The sequence below is a fragment of the Danio rerio genome, chromosome 2, assembly GCF_049306965.1.
Source record: "Danio rerio strain Tuebingen ecotype United States chromosome 2, GRCz12tu, whole genome shotgun sequence".
Classification (NCBI taxonomy): Eukaryota; Metazoa; Chordata; class Actinopteri; order Cypriniformes; family Danionidae; genus Danio; species Danio rerio.
Genome location: NC_133177.1, coordinates 33,948,077 through 33,964,647, shown reverse-complemented (window position 1 = coordinate 33,964,647; position 16,571 = coordinate 33,948,077). Strand labels below are relative to the sequence as shown.

The 16,571-nt window shown below is 34.6% G+C and overlaps 1 protein-coding gene and 2 long non-coding RNA genes across 3 annotated transcripts in view; 2 read left to right on the top strand and 1 right to left on the bottom strand.

Moving 5' to 3' along the window:
- emilin2a (elastin microfibril interfacer 2a) overlaps positions 1-16,571 on the top strand; it is a 34,466-nt gene that overhangs the window by 16,512 nt on the left and 1,383 nt on the right. Inside the window, exons 6-8 of the mRNA XM_001341633.10 lie at positions 13,747-14,115; positions 14,203-14,256; positions 15,496-15,546. Of these exons, the coding sequence (XP_001341669.4) occupies positions 13,747-14,115; positions 14,203-14,256; positions 15,496-15,546 (474 nt within the window). The remainder of the gene's footprint in view (positions 1-13,746; positions 14,116-14,202; positions 14,257-15,495; positions 15,547-16,571) is intronic.
- LOC141378366 (uncharacterized) lies at positions 5,358-12,910 on the bottom strand. Its single transcript, XR_012392626.1, has 2 exons — positions 12,757-12,910; positions 5,358-7,167 (listed from the first exon to the last, which is right to left on the bottom strand). It is a non-coding gene; the product is annotated as an uncharacterized lncRNA (long non-coding RNA).
- Positions 8,519-12,057, top strand: LOC137487890 (uncharacterized). Its single transcript, XR_011006685.2, has 5 exons — positions 8,519-8,618; positions 9,169-9,357; positions 9,607-9,764; positions 10,278-10,373; positions 11,110-12,057. It is a non-coding gene; the product is annotated as an uncharacterized lncRNA (long non-coding RNA).

Genomic DNA, 16,571 nt, shown 5'->3' with positions numbered 1-16,571 from the left:
CTTAAGGTTTTTTGGTACAACTTAATTGTTATATGTTCATTCCAGTTCCATTTTAATAACTTTATCGATATGTGTTGGGCCAACATGAAGGTATTGTGTGGAACCCTGCATTTTTTACAGTGAGACTACACTTGAACCACTGAAGTCAAAATAAATGTTGGCCATGTTTTCTGTCCCTTTACTGGACTTTTCTTGGATTTCATCTAAAAAATCTTAATTATTGTTTCAAGGATCGACAGGGGGAGTGTCAGGGGATTAGAACAACATGAGGTAATTAACAATATTATTTACATTAAAGGATGAACTAAATATTTAAGTCTGTCTGTTTAAGTGTGTTCACATCTGGGTCCAAGTTTAAGTTATTTGGTCAAGAAGCTAATGTGGAATTTCTTAGGTTTGATAAGGCCAAGATCGAGAGGTCATGGGGCAGGTGTCAGAGCTCTCAGATTACAAGTTTTAACTATAAATTGTATGAGGTTATAGTTTTTTTTTTTTTTAACTAGTTCTAGAATCTTGCACTTGCCACTTTATATGCACAGACAGTATGCTTTTCTGGCCAACATTTGACTGACTTTTAAGCTTAAAAGCTGCTGGAAAATGCACTTGCCACTTTATACACACTTTATACACACTTCTTACATTGTACTGTGATAATTATTGTTGCATTTTTACCTTTTTAATTCTTGTTAATATTGTTGTTGTTTTTTACAATTAGGGCTGCACTGAGGGGAAGGGCAAACATACATTTCTTTGTATTTTTTTACAATGACAACAAAGATTCCGATTCTGATTGTAATCAAGGGAATTCTGTGATGGCGTGAATGCATCTCCAATCTGTGTCTAAGTTAAAGTTTCTCTCTTTGGGATGAGAAACTGATGTAAAAGCTGTGCAGTGGATGTCGCTGTGCTATTGAGGTTAATGGTTTTATTTTAATTCTCAATCATGATGTCATTGTGTTAACACTTTACAATAAGGTTCATTAGTTAATGCTATTATTTGTATTGTAATGTATTATTTACTGACATGAACTAATCATGAACAACACTTGTACAGCATTTATTAATCATAATAATAATCATAAATAATGAACATTTACTTATGCATTATTAACATCCAAGTCCATGCTTGTTAACATTAGTTAATGCACCATGAGTTAACATGAACTAACAATGAACTACTGTATTTTCATTAACTAATGTTAACTAACATGAACAAAAACAGTAGTAGATGTATTGTTCATTGTTTGTTCATGTTAGTAAATGCATTAATTAACATTAACTAATGAACCTTATTGTAAAGTGTGACCGTCATTTTTTATTGCTCAAAAAGAGAAACTATTTTTCATGCATATATGAAATTTGACAGACTGAAACCTTAATTTTTGCTGTGGGAAAATATTTTCACTTTTAACTAACTCTTTTCTGTGAATTTTTTTTTGCTTTATATGTGTTATTAAAGCTTGTTTTAGGGCAGACTAAACAAGCCATTTATAAGAGCAGATATAAAAAAGTTTGAAGGATTATCTGAGGAAGATGGGGTGGTGATTAATTTTGTGTTTTTTAAGTATACAAAGGACTTTTGACACGAAATGGTGTGGAAAATGAGACATTGTGTTCAGTTGTTGAAGAATTAGGTTTTACAAATTTGTCTTCTTTTTGGCGGTTTCTGTGTGTGCTGATGCAATGTTTGACATGTTGAAACGGATTTTATTGACAAGCGACTTACTGTAATGAAAGTGTAATAAAATATAAAATTATTTAAAGTTATTAAAAATATAAAATTATATTAAGTTATTGAAAAATATATACAGCTGAAGTCAGAATTATTGGCCCCCCTGTTTATTTTTTCCCCAATTTCTGTTTAACAGAGAGAAGATTTTTTCTAAACATAATAATTTTAATAACTCAACACTAATAACTGATTTATTTTATCTTAGCCAGTAAATAATATTTGACTAGATATTTTTCAAGGCACTTCTATACAGCTTAAAGTGATATTTAAAGGCTTAACTAGGTTAATTATGCAGGTTAGGGTAATTAGGCAAGTTATGATGGTTTGTTCTGTAGACTATAGAAAAAAACAGCTTAAAGAGGCTAATAATATTGACCTTAAAGTGTTTTTTAAAAAGCTAAAAACTGCTTTTATTCTAGCTGAAATAAAAACATAAGACTTTCTCCAGTGGAAAAGATATTATCAGACATACTGTGAAAATTTCCTTGCTCTGTTAAACATCATTTAAAAAATATATATAAAAAAAGGAAAAAAAAAATCAACATAATTCTGACTTCAACTGTACATTTTAAATTTTAATTTGGCTTAGTCAGAATCTCACAGTCACCACAATTCCTGTAAAACATGACCACACCTTCAGTGTCAGTCTTAGTTTAAAAAAAACGTCCAGAAACTGATGTAGAAGTTCTCAAACTGGCCAAAATAAAGAGGTCTGGCCATTTGAGCAGGGTGCAACTTGCTTCACATTGCGTGTGTTTGTGTTGATGTATCTATGCACAAAATCACCACACCCAATAGAGGACCATTCACATTCAGTCTCCCGTTCATCAGCTAAATATGCTTTTCTCTCCACATCACAGGGTGGCAAATCCCTAATTGCATATGAATGTTTTTGACTCATTAAACCCGCAGCTCTGTGTCGCCTCAGTCCCCTCATCCAGTATTTTAAATCAGCATCTCTATGATTTACTCTGAAACATGTGTTTGTGCTGCTGCCGTGAGGCATTATGCGTGTGTGACGAGTCTGTTATTTGCTCAGACTGCCAAACAGACTTGTGGGAAACACACAGATAGATGCCCATTATCTCTTGGGAGATGCGATGTGTGGGTGGGAATATATTTTTATGAAATCTGATATCTAGACAACAGCTTCAATGCAGACAAACAGCACTGACGCAGGATTTTAGCTGTGTCCATTTTGCCGGTTGATTAGCTTGGAATGAACCCCTGGGATTCGAGCTCCACCCCTTTTTGAATCACTTCCCACAGCAGCCAATAGAATTGAGTGTCCAAATAGACCCTAATGTCAGGAATGACGCATTACAATTCTCAATTTAGGCAGCAGCATCTGGTAGGACGGGAAAGTTGTTTTCTCGCATCGCTGTATAAAAGCTTGTAACCCACTGACAGAAAAGAGGGATTAAAGAGAAAATACAAGGTTTCGTAAAAGTGTGTGAGATGTGTGAGATTTTCTGGGCTGGAAGTGTGAGCTGAAAACAAGTTTTCTCCCTCATTAGACTCCTGAGCTGACGGCACTGTACAAAGACCAAAAACCTTTATAAATAGGGTGCGCTGTGAAGTTCAAAATCACTTGATTTGAACATTAAAGTTTTCTGTGTTGTTTATTTAGAAGCATCGCAAAATACTTTTAAAGTTTGCCTGAAGAACTAGTAAAAACATCAGAGGTTAACCGATGTTACGTTTTATGGGTTAAATGTCGTTAGATGATTTATGCATTCTCTTTAAAAAAGAGCTGGTGTATGTTAACGTATATTTTTGTGATTGTCATTAGGCATGACAGGAATAATTTAGCCCAAATTAATTGATTGATCGAAATTAGTTTGTTTAAATACAAAATAAGACGTTAATAGAAATGTTATACAAGCTCAGTGTACTTACTACAGTAGTTACAATTAATTATGCATAATTACATGCAACTAACCTTAAATGTAACCAACATATTAACCCTAACTATATAATAAATTTATGGAATGTATAACACTTTACAACAAGGTTCTATTAGTTAATGTTAGTCAATGCATTTACTAACATGAACAAACAATGAACAATGCATTTCTTACTGTGTTAATGTTAGTTCATGTCATTTAGTTCATTAACTCATAGTGCATTATCTAATGCTAACAAGCATGGATTTGGATTGTAATAAGGCATTAGTAAATGTGTGTTAATGATTAATAAATGCAAATTTATAGAAAATTATTCTGTACATCAAGGTGGCATTTATTAAATGTAAATTCATTCATTCATTTTCGTGTCGGCTTAGTTCCTTTATTAATCCGGGGTCGCCACAGCGGAATGAACCGCCAACTTATCCAGCAGGTTTTTACGCAGTGGATGCCCTTCCAGCCGCAACCCATCTCTGGGAAACATCCACACACACATTCACTATGGACAATTTAGCTTACCCAATTCACCTGTACCACATGTTTTTGGACTGTGGGGGAAACCGGAGCACCCCGAGGAAACCCACGCGAAGGCAGGGAGAACATGCAAACTCCACACAGAAATGCCAACTGAGCCGAGGTTCGAACCAGCCACCTTCTTGCTGTGAAGCGACAGCACTACCTACTGCGCCACTGCCTCGCCCAATAATAATAATAATAATAATAATAATAATAATAATAATAATAATTATTATTATTATTATTATTATTATTATTATTATTATTATTATTATTATTATTATTATTATTATTATTAATAATAATATTAGAGTGACTCTTAAGACTGGAGTAATGAAGCTGAAAATGCATTTTTAAAATTACTGGAATAAATGATTAAATGAAATTATAAACTACTTTTAAATGCAGCTTTGGTTAGCAGGATATGCTTATTTTAAAATATTAAAAATCAGACTGACCATAAACTTTTGACCGGTAGTGTACATTAACTAATGAAACCCTATTGTAAAGTGTGACTGAACTAATGTTACACAGTAGTTAAATGAATAGTTACACCGCAACAAGAACACCATCAAATAAAATGTTAAATGAATTTCCATCATACAATGAATGTTCGATTACACAGAGTTGGTAATACTGCACCAGAGGAACATTCAAAAATGTTAGAAGAAGTACTTGGCGTTTTGCCCTGTACAAGTTGTAGGAAATAATTTGTTACAGGATTGCTTTTTAACTGGACTAAATTAGATCTACTTCTCGGTAGATTCTAACACAAGCACTGTTTACATATAACAAACCAAAGTTCAGGCACATCTCTGGCTTTCAGTTGCTGACTTTTTTAAATGCTGCCCTTCAATAAAATTGCTGTCAGCTGACACTTTAGAGTGGTGGTGAAATGGTGCAAATACAAGCAGGAAAACGGCCCTAGGGGGAGATTTATTTCTCAACTGACTTCCCTGATGGCTAGTTCCTGTTCTTGTGCAAAAGCCTCTGTTCTTCAAAATGTCATTTTTGTTCCACAGCAAAATAAACTTTAGAACAACATAACGATGGACAAAATATTTTATTTTTAGGGTAAACTATTTCTTTTAAACAATTATTCAAAACCCCAGTTACAAAATATTTTGATGTAAGATTAATGTTGACATTCTTGACTTTACATTCTAACATCAATGACAAAAGGTGTGCTCAAACAATTAAGCAGCAGTTTTTATTTTTTTATTTTAGCAACAATAAATAATAATAAACTCATTTGTGGAGACTCATGAGACAACAAAGGCTCCAGTATGCTGGAGTTCAGCTTCATCTTTGCCATTAAAAAAAAAAATGTATTAATACATTATAATATTTCACAATCAGTTACAGTTTTTGTAAGCATCTGATGTAATAAATACAAACTGGATAATAATTACAAACTATAAACAACATAGATAAACCCAAATAGTTGTAAAGAAGCACATGTCACTGAGCTGTTGTTTTTAAAGGTGTCATATACTGCATTGGTTTAATAACTTAAATTGTTCTCTGATATCTACATAGTAGCTTTATGGTTTCAGCAAGTTAAAAAAAAATCCAGAAACAGTTTTATAGGCTAATTTACTACTCCATTATAATCCCCTTAAAATCAGAAAGTCCATAATTGACCATATATAGGTTGTGTCATGAATATTAATGAGCTCCACTCTGATGTGCAGCTCTCACACACAAACACACACCGCATGATATTTGCTGAACAGAGACAAATATAAACCCAATCAGAGTAACGATAACCTATTTTGCTAAAAAGATGTGGATAAAGGGAAAATGATGATTAAACATGAAAAAAAGAGAGTGATAGAGATGTAATAGGTTGTATTATTAAGTTATAATGTCAAAGAAAACACAGCCAGAACTTAATATTATCTGCATAAACATATGACAGTTGACACAGTCTACATGTGTTTGTTAAAACATACGCTTCAAATTTTATAATAAACACAATGAATTAACAAAAGATAGAATAAAATATACAGTTGAAACAAGAAGTTTACACACACTGTATAAACAGGCACATAACTATTTTTAAAAAGTCAGATGTTAATGTGACTAAACTTTTTCTCTTTTAGGTAAGTTGCGTTGTTTCTGTTATACTTAATAGAAGAATAATGAGAGAGATATTGTTATAACTTTTTTGAAAGTCAAGTTGACATAAAATGAGATCATTATGCCTCTAAAAAAAAGCTCAGATGAGGGTGTCAATGTTTTGGAAGTTTCTGATTGGCTAATTGAAAACATTTGAGTTAATTAGAGGCACAACTGTATGTTAATATTTAAGGAAAACCTCAAACACACTGCTTCCTTGTGTGAAAACATGGGAAAATCAACAGGCCAGAATCAGCAAAAAAGCCAGATAACAATTTGCTAAATTATACTGGGAAAAAGAATAATTTTTGGAGACATGTCCTGTGGTCTGATGGAACTAAGATTGAACTATTTGGCCATAATAACCAGTGTTACATTTGGAGGACAAAGGGGAAAGTTTACAAGCCTGGAAACGCCACCCCAACTAAGTATGGGGGTGGCAGCATTATGTTGTGGGGATGTTTTGTTGCAGAAGGGACTGGTCCACTTCACAGCATAGATGGCATCATGAAGGGAAGAACATTGTGTACAAATACTGAAGCAACATCTCAAGACATCAGCCAGGAAATTAAAACTTGGCCACAAATGGGTCTTCCAAACAGACTATGATCCCAAGCATACTGCCAAATGAGTTCAAATGTGCTTTGAAGACAACTGAGTCACAAAAAGTGAATGTTTTGGAGTGGCCATCACAAAGCCCTGAACTCAATCCTACAGAAAATTTGTGGGCAGAGTTGAAAAAACTTGTGAAAGCAAGACAGCCAACAAATCTGACTCGGTTACACCAATTCTGTCAGGAGGAATGGGCCAAAGTTCCTTCAAACTATTGTGAGAAGCTTGTAGAAGGATACCCAAAACATTTGACCAAAGTTAACCAGTTTAAAAGCAAAGCTACACTGTAAAAACGCCAACTTTCAAAAAGTCCTCTGAACAAAGATTAATAAGTTAACTGAATTTAAATATTTTCATTTGAAATGCTGACAAATAATAGTTAGTTTGTTCAACAAATATGGTGCTTCAATGTGAAAAACTTAAAATATTTCGTTGAACTAATACAAAATTCTTAGTTTTGCGTTGATGCGTGCCCTTCTTGTTGGCGCATGCGCCTTATAAGCTTCTGACGCATGCGCAATTTACTTCCATAGCTCACTGCAGGGGGTACCTGTCACGTGCGCGCGACAAAACGAACCATCTTTCTTTCTGCGGAGCTACGTGTCAATCGTTTTCATAATCGATTGTATATAATTGTATACATGTTTTTGTGCGATGTGCTACCCATCTGACTGCCCGATCTATTTTACCAGTGTATTAATGATGTGAGAGACCGTGATAGAGCGGTTAAGAGTAGTGGTGGGCAAAGCGAGGCTTCGTGAAACACTGAAACAGTCGAAGCAAATGTGTCGAAGCTTCGAAACGTTTCGAAACCTTACTCTACAGTGACATTTAGTGGTCATTTTTTATATATATTGCACTGAAACAGCTTCAGCAAAGAACGATTGAACAAATTGAGGGATTAAACCCCACTTTGTGAATGTGGAATCCTTCAAGTAACATAGTACAGTGGTTAAGGTGTCAGACATCCATGCAGGAGTAGTAGATTTCGAAGCCAGTCAGTAGCAGTTGTTTTAAAATGCTTTAATACCAGATGGTAATGCTTTGCTCTTGTATCGTTTTGTTTCAACATTGGTCTGATATCCGAATAAACAATTTGTGAATAAATATGTCTTGTTTTTGTCTTAAAACAGGGTTGTTGCTAGATCAAAAACGGTGGCCTGAAGTTATCAAGAATTATTTATATTATTCATTAAATTTCCCATTTATTGTATTTTATTAATGTCTACCCAAACCCTAAACCCAACCATACTGTAAAAATATTTATTATTGTTTTACAGTGTTACAAAAATGATGCTAAATTGATGGCGTAACTGTAGCTGTATCCTATTTAGGCTACACAAAACAGAAACATGATTAAAATACATAAAACCATGATTTCGAAGACGGGATTCGAACCCAAAACATCATGCTAAGCATAGAATCAATAAGCAAACCCACAGTGCTCTAAGCCATTTCAGACGAAGATAATTTGGAGAGCTTGGCAGTCAAATTAGGATTCACCAGGTCTCGAAACGTTTCTAAGCTGATCGATGCTTTGAATCGCTTTAGTCACGTGACTAGGTGTTTCGAAACACTTCAGTCACGTGACTTGGGAGCTTCGGATCATGCTTCGGTGCAGTGATTCGAAACACTTGCGCTTCGGGATCTCGACACTGTGTCAAAACATCAGTTTCACGTCAGCCATCCCTAGTTAAGAGCAGGCCAACGACGTTTCTGCTAAATCATAGGTATGTATGTCTTTTTTTGTTGTCATCTAACGTTATATTATTTGATATGTTGGCTTTGATGTGCGCTTGTATCCTAATACGGAACTATTTGTTATAATTTAGCCGTGAGTTACTTGTTTCGTGCACTTGGTTTTGGCTATTTACATCAATAAAAGTTTAGAGTGAATGTATTTGAAACAAATAGCGATTTCAATCGAGTCATTTGCTTTAATAACTCACGATTAATACAATGAGTATCATATAACATACCAGATCAGGTATCCAAGTCAAATATAACATTATGTCCTGTTTATCTAGATTGCTGTCAGCATTGCGCACATCATAACCTTTTTTCCCTTCGAACCAGAGCCAGTGGAACAAACGGTGACGTGTTTAACTGTGTAATTTGTGTGAAAATCGTGTGATTTTCATGTAATTCATTGCTTGATTTGTTAGCTCGACTAAATGTCTATCATATTCAGACCAACTTGCTTTAACAGTCAGCTAGCTTTTATTTACATAAAAAATATAAAGGGCTAAATATATATTTTTCTTTCTTTTTGCTCAAAAGGACTGAAATATTGACAATGACATAATTCAATGCAAGATTTCCTTGAGGAGGTGAGACTTGTTATCATCAGTGAAATTTGACGGTCATTCACCAGCAGATGCAAGAAACCTTTTCTCTTTGCCCAAAAGAAGTTGTTGAGATTTAGCCAGGAAGAAATTAGAGAGAGATAACCTGGACTTTAAGGAAGAGGTAAGTCACTTTATTGCAATTGCTTTGGTTTCATTCAAGGTAGTAATGATAATGCTAAAAATAACAAACAACATTATTATTATAGGTAATTCAAAATACATCTGTATTCAGCATTTGAACATTTAAATATTTACATTTACATATATATATATATATATATATATATATATATATATATATATATATATATATATATATATATATATTATGTGTAAAAATTAATATGTATGTTTTTTTTGAATATTGTAGATCTGCACAGAGTTTTCTCAGATCTGTAATGTAGATCTCCTGAGACAGTTAATCGAGTGACTTGATAAATATACAGCACCTCTCCTGAAACTCTACAGAAAAGAAGGGATTCAATGGGTCCAGAGATGGATACAACTTTAAACAAGATGGATGAGCAGGTACTCATTAAGATTTTTTTTTTTCTTATACACCCGTCTGATGTTTTTAACATGTGCAACATATTTTGTCCTGTCAAGAATTTCATGCTCAGGTAATACAGTCTAATAAAACGTAATTGCAACAATTTAATTGTCCAGCCCTTTTGCATTCATTTTAATTGTGTCAAGTTGTGTTTTGATTGTGAGATGGAAGTAAGATAAATAACAGATGTTTCACTTGTTTTGAGTGACCATTTCAAATGAATACATTCAAAGAGGAAAATAGAAAATAATAGCTGTAGTTTTTAACTCAAAGTAATTGTCACATGAAACTAAACATTTTTCTAAATTTGCCAACACAACCATTATCAAATTCCATTGTATGGAAACCACAAAATTCTTTTTTAAAAATAAAGCCATGTGTTTTTTCAACAGCATGAATAAAATACTATGCTCATTTAAATGTACTAAGTACATTTTTACTTACAAAACAATAAGATTGTAAAACACCCTTTGTAAATGACTTTCCTTTAGGTCACTGATATTGTCACCGATCGAGAAAGAGCAGCTCTTGAGGGATTGCCAATTTTTCTTCGTAAAAATTCTGCTTGCTTTCTCAAGATATGTCTGGTAAGTTACCCATTTTCATACCCTATTCTACATTTATTAGTCTGCTTGGTAACACTTTCAATAGCTGCACGCTATAAATAATTTATTTAGTATTAGCGAATAGTTAATTTATTTTCTGTTAAGCATAACTCTACATGAAGTGCTCAATGATTGTATTTTTTTTGACTTTAATGATTCATTTGTATTACTAATTTAAGTATTGCATTATTTACAAACCAGTTATTTAAGAATAGTTGGTGTTTTTAAGATCATTCAGAATGCTTAAGTACACGATTAATAAACTATTCAAATTAACATTTAAATATCCTAATATTAAGGTATGTAATAATAGTTACTTTGTATGTTAGTATATGCTTTATGAGCTTAACTTCATCCAGTTGTGACCTAATCTAAAGTGAGGACTATTTATGCTTTATAAATCCCTTATGAATGACAATTAAAGGCTCAGTTATATTCTAAACAGGACAATAAACAACTTTCACAATTGAAACTGTATCAAATAAAAGTAAATCTTTGCAATTTTATGTAAAATAAAAGTTTAAAAAATTGCTAAATATTAAAAAGTTGTCAATATATTGTTCAATTATTATATATTATAGACTATTCAAAGTGTTACTGTTTGTATGTACGAAAGTATTACATGTTTTTATTTTCTTTGCATAATAGTAATAACATTAATAAGTAGTAATTAATATTACACATCAATTAATTTTCCCATTACTTAATCTCCTATAAGGACACGGACCCTGAAGACCACAGCACCAGAGATTAAAGGATTGGAATCTTCACTGTGGTGGAAGATGATAATGGCACTTCTGCATCCCTGCAATATGTGATGAACCTCGCTAAAATCTTGGAGGAGGCCATAGTACTTCAGGATATCACACATCTGCCTGCAGCCTTCGCTTACTTGTTCAGCCTCTTGTATAGACTGAATATGGAACACCCAAAAGAACTCAAATATACTTTTTAAGTGATTCAGCATGTTTTATGGAGGTTGGTGGCACATGATCTGCGAGAGTTCAGTTCATTCATTCATTCATTTTCTTTTCGGCTTAGTCCCATTATTAATCTGGGGTCTTCACAGCGCAATGAACTTGTTTTAGGCAGCGTATGCCCTTCCGGCTGCAACCCATCTCTGGAAAACATCCATACACACTCATTCACACATACACTACGGACAATTTTAGCCTACCCAATTCACCTGTGCCACACGTCTTTGGACTGTGGGGGAAACCGGAGAACCCAAAGGAAACCCACGTGAACGCAGGGAGAACATTCAAACTCCACACAGTAACGGCAACTGACCCGTGACCACTTCCTAATGTGCCACTGTTTCAATGTTTTGAGGTCTGTTTTTGGACTTTATGTACTTTGTTGACAAAAGTGCAGTACACTTTAAAGACTGTATGAATGGAGTGGCTTTTAGGGTTTACTCTGATTAGATGATTGTATATTCACCTGGTTTGAGTGTTTAGACACACTAATAGCTTGGTTTTAGTAAGGTTGCCAGTTATTTTATGTTGAGGCAGTGTACAATCTTTTCAAATCTGGAAACATTCAGTACTAGTTGTGTACAAACTAGCCCAATGCTGAACACGGCTAATGTCAAATGCTGATTTTGTATGCAAATGTTTTGGATTGTGATTTGAACACAGTTAAAAATAAAAAAAAGTGAATTGACTATTCTTGTGTATTTAATTTGAATCCTAAAAATTAATAGTAAATGCATAATGAATCAGTTTGTTTTATTTTGTTCAGTAAACTAAAAAAATCTTGTTGGGTAAACATAATCATTTTTGTTCAGTAAACAAAAGATCTTGTTGAATAAACGTGAAAATTTTTGTTCAGCAAACAAAAGATCTTGTTGAGTAAACATGATAATATTTGTTCAGCAAACAAAAATATCTTGTTGGGTGAACATGACATTTTTTGTTCAGCAAACAAAATATCCTGTTGGTTGAACATGATATTTTTTGTTCAGCAAACAAAAATATCCTGTTGGTTGAACATGATATTTTTTGTTCAGCAAACAAAAATATCCTGTTGGTTGAACATGATATTTTTTGTTCAGCAAACAAAAATATCCTGTTGGTTGAACATGATATTTTTTGTTCAGCAAACAAAAATGTCTTGTTGGGTTAACATGATATTTTTTGTACAGCAAACAAAAATGTCTTGTTGAATGAACATGATATTTTTTGTTCAGCAAACAAAAATGTCTTGTTGGGTGAACATGATACTTTTTGTTCAGAGAACTAAAGAATTCAACAAAATATTTTGAGTTCACTGGTCTTCAAACCCTGTTTGTTGAGTTAACTCAAAAAGCTATGTGTGATAGGTTGCCTAATTATTTTAAGTTTACTCAACTTTTTTTTTTTACAGTGTAAAGAAATACCAAAGAAATGTATGTAAACTTTTTACTGTCTAGATCAGGGGTGGCCAACCCTGTTCCTTGAGAGCCACCTTCCTGCAGATTTCAGTTGCAACCCATATCAAACACACCTGCCTGTCATTATCATGTGGTGTTCAGGTCCTAATTAATTGGTTCAGGTGTGTTCGATATGGGTAGCAACTGAAATCTCCAGGAAGGTGGCTCTCCAGGAACAGGGTTGGCCACCCCTGGTCTAGATATTAATAATAATAAAAAAAATTCTCTCATTATTCCGGCATTTAGCAAATGTAAATCATTTAGGTAATCCTAACGAACCTAAAATAGTAAACGTTTAGTATGATATACCATCAGACATTTAAAAAAAAAAAAAGGTTATGTTCCTTCTCATAGAATTTATGTAAACTTCTGGTTTCAACTGTACCTTATGCCTCTTCAAAGTAGAGCTGAGTAAATGTATAATCTGTAAATTTTGCATTTTGCATTCTGAAGCACATGTTGTTACCCAGCAACGCATAGTAAACAATCTGTGGTTGCGTTTTGAAAATAGAAGTCCCACATATTTAGTAAGGTAAATACAAGCTTTAAAATAACTAATGGAGGGAAACTATTATAGTTTTCTCACTAGAAAATGTTGTTGCTTATCAAACACAACCTGAGGCGAGCATATTGATGATCTCAGAGCCAGATGAGATGAAGTCAGGTCTGAATGAACAACCTAAAAGTAGTCGTACATGCAAATGCGGAGGGCATGGCCCGTGAGTCTCATCACAGTTTGTTGGTCTTCTGATTGTCTCGTTGTCCACTGGGGTTTTACTGGGGAGAACATGCAAACTCCACACAGAAATCATTTCCATATTCTGATCTCTTCTACTTTACCTTGGTATACCCAGATTGTCATTATAGGGCACCTTTAATTGTGTCATTGGTCCATTTGGGTGTATTATGTTAAATAAATCTCCATCTTATTTTCTCTTACAGGACTGCCTGTTCGGCAAGAGAAACCAGTGTCTGTCCCTGACACTAGAGCTCCAACAAAACCCATGAGACCATATGCTCCTCATATCAACATACCATTGATCATACCCCACAGGACAGTGCCAGCACCCACCGGCCATCCCCATGTGCGCCAGCAGCCGCACGTCCCACACCGACCCTACTACCCTCAGCCACCCAGTAACCCAAGACGTCCCATCTACCACATACAACCCCAGCAACCAGTCATCCACGAGCCTGTGGTGGTCACCGGACAGGCTGGTCCACCTGGGTATGTGCGCAGGGTCACGGTCAGACGGGATCAGAGCTCAGAGGACACCAAAACACCTGTTACAGGATTTGCAGGAGCTCCAGGTATAAAGCAAAAGACGATGAGACGATGGAATATAATTTGGAAGCTCATGCTTGAAACGATTTAAGGGTCTTTATTTTCCTTTATAGGTTATCCTCCTGTCAACCCTGTCTCATATGATACCAAACAGCCTCCTCCAGCAGGTAGATTTTTCGTTGATTTTCAGTGTTGGCATACTTCGGATGGATTGTTAAATCTTTGTATTCTCATGCAGAGTTCAGACTGCACGATTTTCAAAGTAGTCGCATTACAGATGTTTTTGCAATGCATGACTATCTGGGGTAACATTCCATCACTGCTGTGTTCACACTGCAAGATGGATCTGCCACAGGGTGTTTCACACTGCATGACATTACAATAGGAAGAATCTCAGTCCACAAACTACATCTCACAGTCAAACACACGCTAGAAGTCACATGAAAACAATGTGAGGGCATGTAGTAAATATTTTGTTATGAACTACATAATGAGAAAGAAGCTGTTAGTGGGTAGAAACCTGGCTTTTGAGGGAAATTAGCAATTTCTTTCCAACTTTTTGTCTCTTTCAACCCGGTTGTGGTATTGCGCAAACATCCACAGGTGCTCCTGCCTAATTTACACTAGTTTTTCCTCCATTTCTTGGGTCCAAATAGACCTAAAAGAAGCCATTTTGTCAACCGAAGCCATGCTTGTTGATATTGTGATCTATATTTTTGTAACTCCTCCCCCAACTTCCTGGATGGCCTGAATGCTGCTCTCTCATTGGCTGTAGGTAATCGTTGATGCTATTTTCAATCAGAACAAATTTCACTTGGCATGATTTTGAAATGCCGACAGGTCCGGATATTAAGCATGCCAAATATCTCACGGTTGTCTGCGACTCATCAGTGATTCTCTCAGATTGCGTCTTTGATAGTTTAGGCGTTTGTTGGCAATTTCTCAAAACCTGTTGGCGAATTTCGAGGCTTTAAACTCGGCATTATGTTTATAAGACAAAATTGTCCCTATTGACACATTGAATAGAACATTTCAGGCCTCTGGCATTTAAACAAAAATCTATGAAGATAATTAGTTTTTCTTAATAATATTTTGCTGCCAAGCATTCAAAAGGGTTTTAACTACTTTTTAAACATTTTGGCACATTTTTACTATGGTTTGGCTTGTTTTTTCCCCACAGTGTTTGGTTTTTCAGCACTGCAGGCCAAATGATTTAAACATTATATAAAACAACATCATTTAAAGACTCAAATTTATAAAAGTCCTGGTGATAACCATGTCAGTGAAAAAAAACTATACTTATTGATGTTTTTATTTTACAATTTTGTCATTTATGTGAGAACTATATGAAATTTACATACTCCGATTACAATTTACATTATTTTGACTATTACCTCTCATTACAGCTGTCAATGTCCCATGGAGTCCTGCGCATCAAAGACCCATTGCTGCTCCAGGTAACAAGTCACCACAACATATAATACAATAAAACCCATAACAAATCAAAACAATCGAATTATATTACACCACTCAAAGGCCAAAAGGGATTTTAAAATATTCCAGGCATAGTTTGTCATTTAACACTTGCCAAGTGCAAATTGTAATTGTTGCCAAGTGTAATTTTCTTTGCACTGCCTGGTAAATTTATTAGTAGGTGCAAAATAACACATTAAAGTGGAACCGTGTAACCTTCACTGAGAGAAGTGATGTGCATCAAACACATGCCGTCAAGAAAACTGGTCTTAGCGTAGGTGTCTTCAAACTACTTTGCCTAAATGGAAAGTTCATTATGTGGGGATTCAAATATGAAATATATATATATATATATATATATATATATATATATATATATATATATATATATATATATATATATATATATATATATATATATACACACAAAGTAACACAGTTGTTATGTTCTGAAGACATGTTATGCTTTTTGGAAAATAAGGCTCAGCAGTTATATGAAAACATGGAAAACTGCAGTTTCATGACCACAGGAAGAATGTTTTTATTTAAAAATCCCATATTGGGAATAGGTGTGGCAAATTTATTTTGATAAGGTGATCAAAATACGCTTGTCAAGATTAGAAAACTAAGGCGATGCAGTGGCTCAGTGGTTGTCTTACAGAAAAAATGTTGCTAGTTTGAGTCCTGGCTAGTTCAGTTGGCATATCTGTGTGGAGTTTGCATGTTCTTCCTGTGTTGGCATGGGTTTCCTCTGTGTGCTCCGGTTTCTCGCACAGTCCAAAGACACATGTTATATGTAAATTGAATAAACTAAATTTGTGTGAAAGAGTGTGTATGGACGTTTCCAGTACTGGGTTGCGCCTGGAAGGGCATCCGCTGTGTAAACGTATACTGGATAAGTTGGCGGTGCACTCCACTGTGGTGATCCCTGATAAATAAAGGGACTAAGCCGAAGGAAAATGAAAGAAGATTAGAAAAATCTCAAGCATGCAATATTCACAGAAGTCTC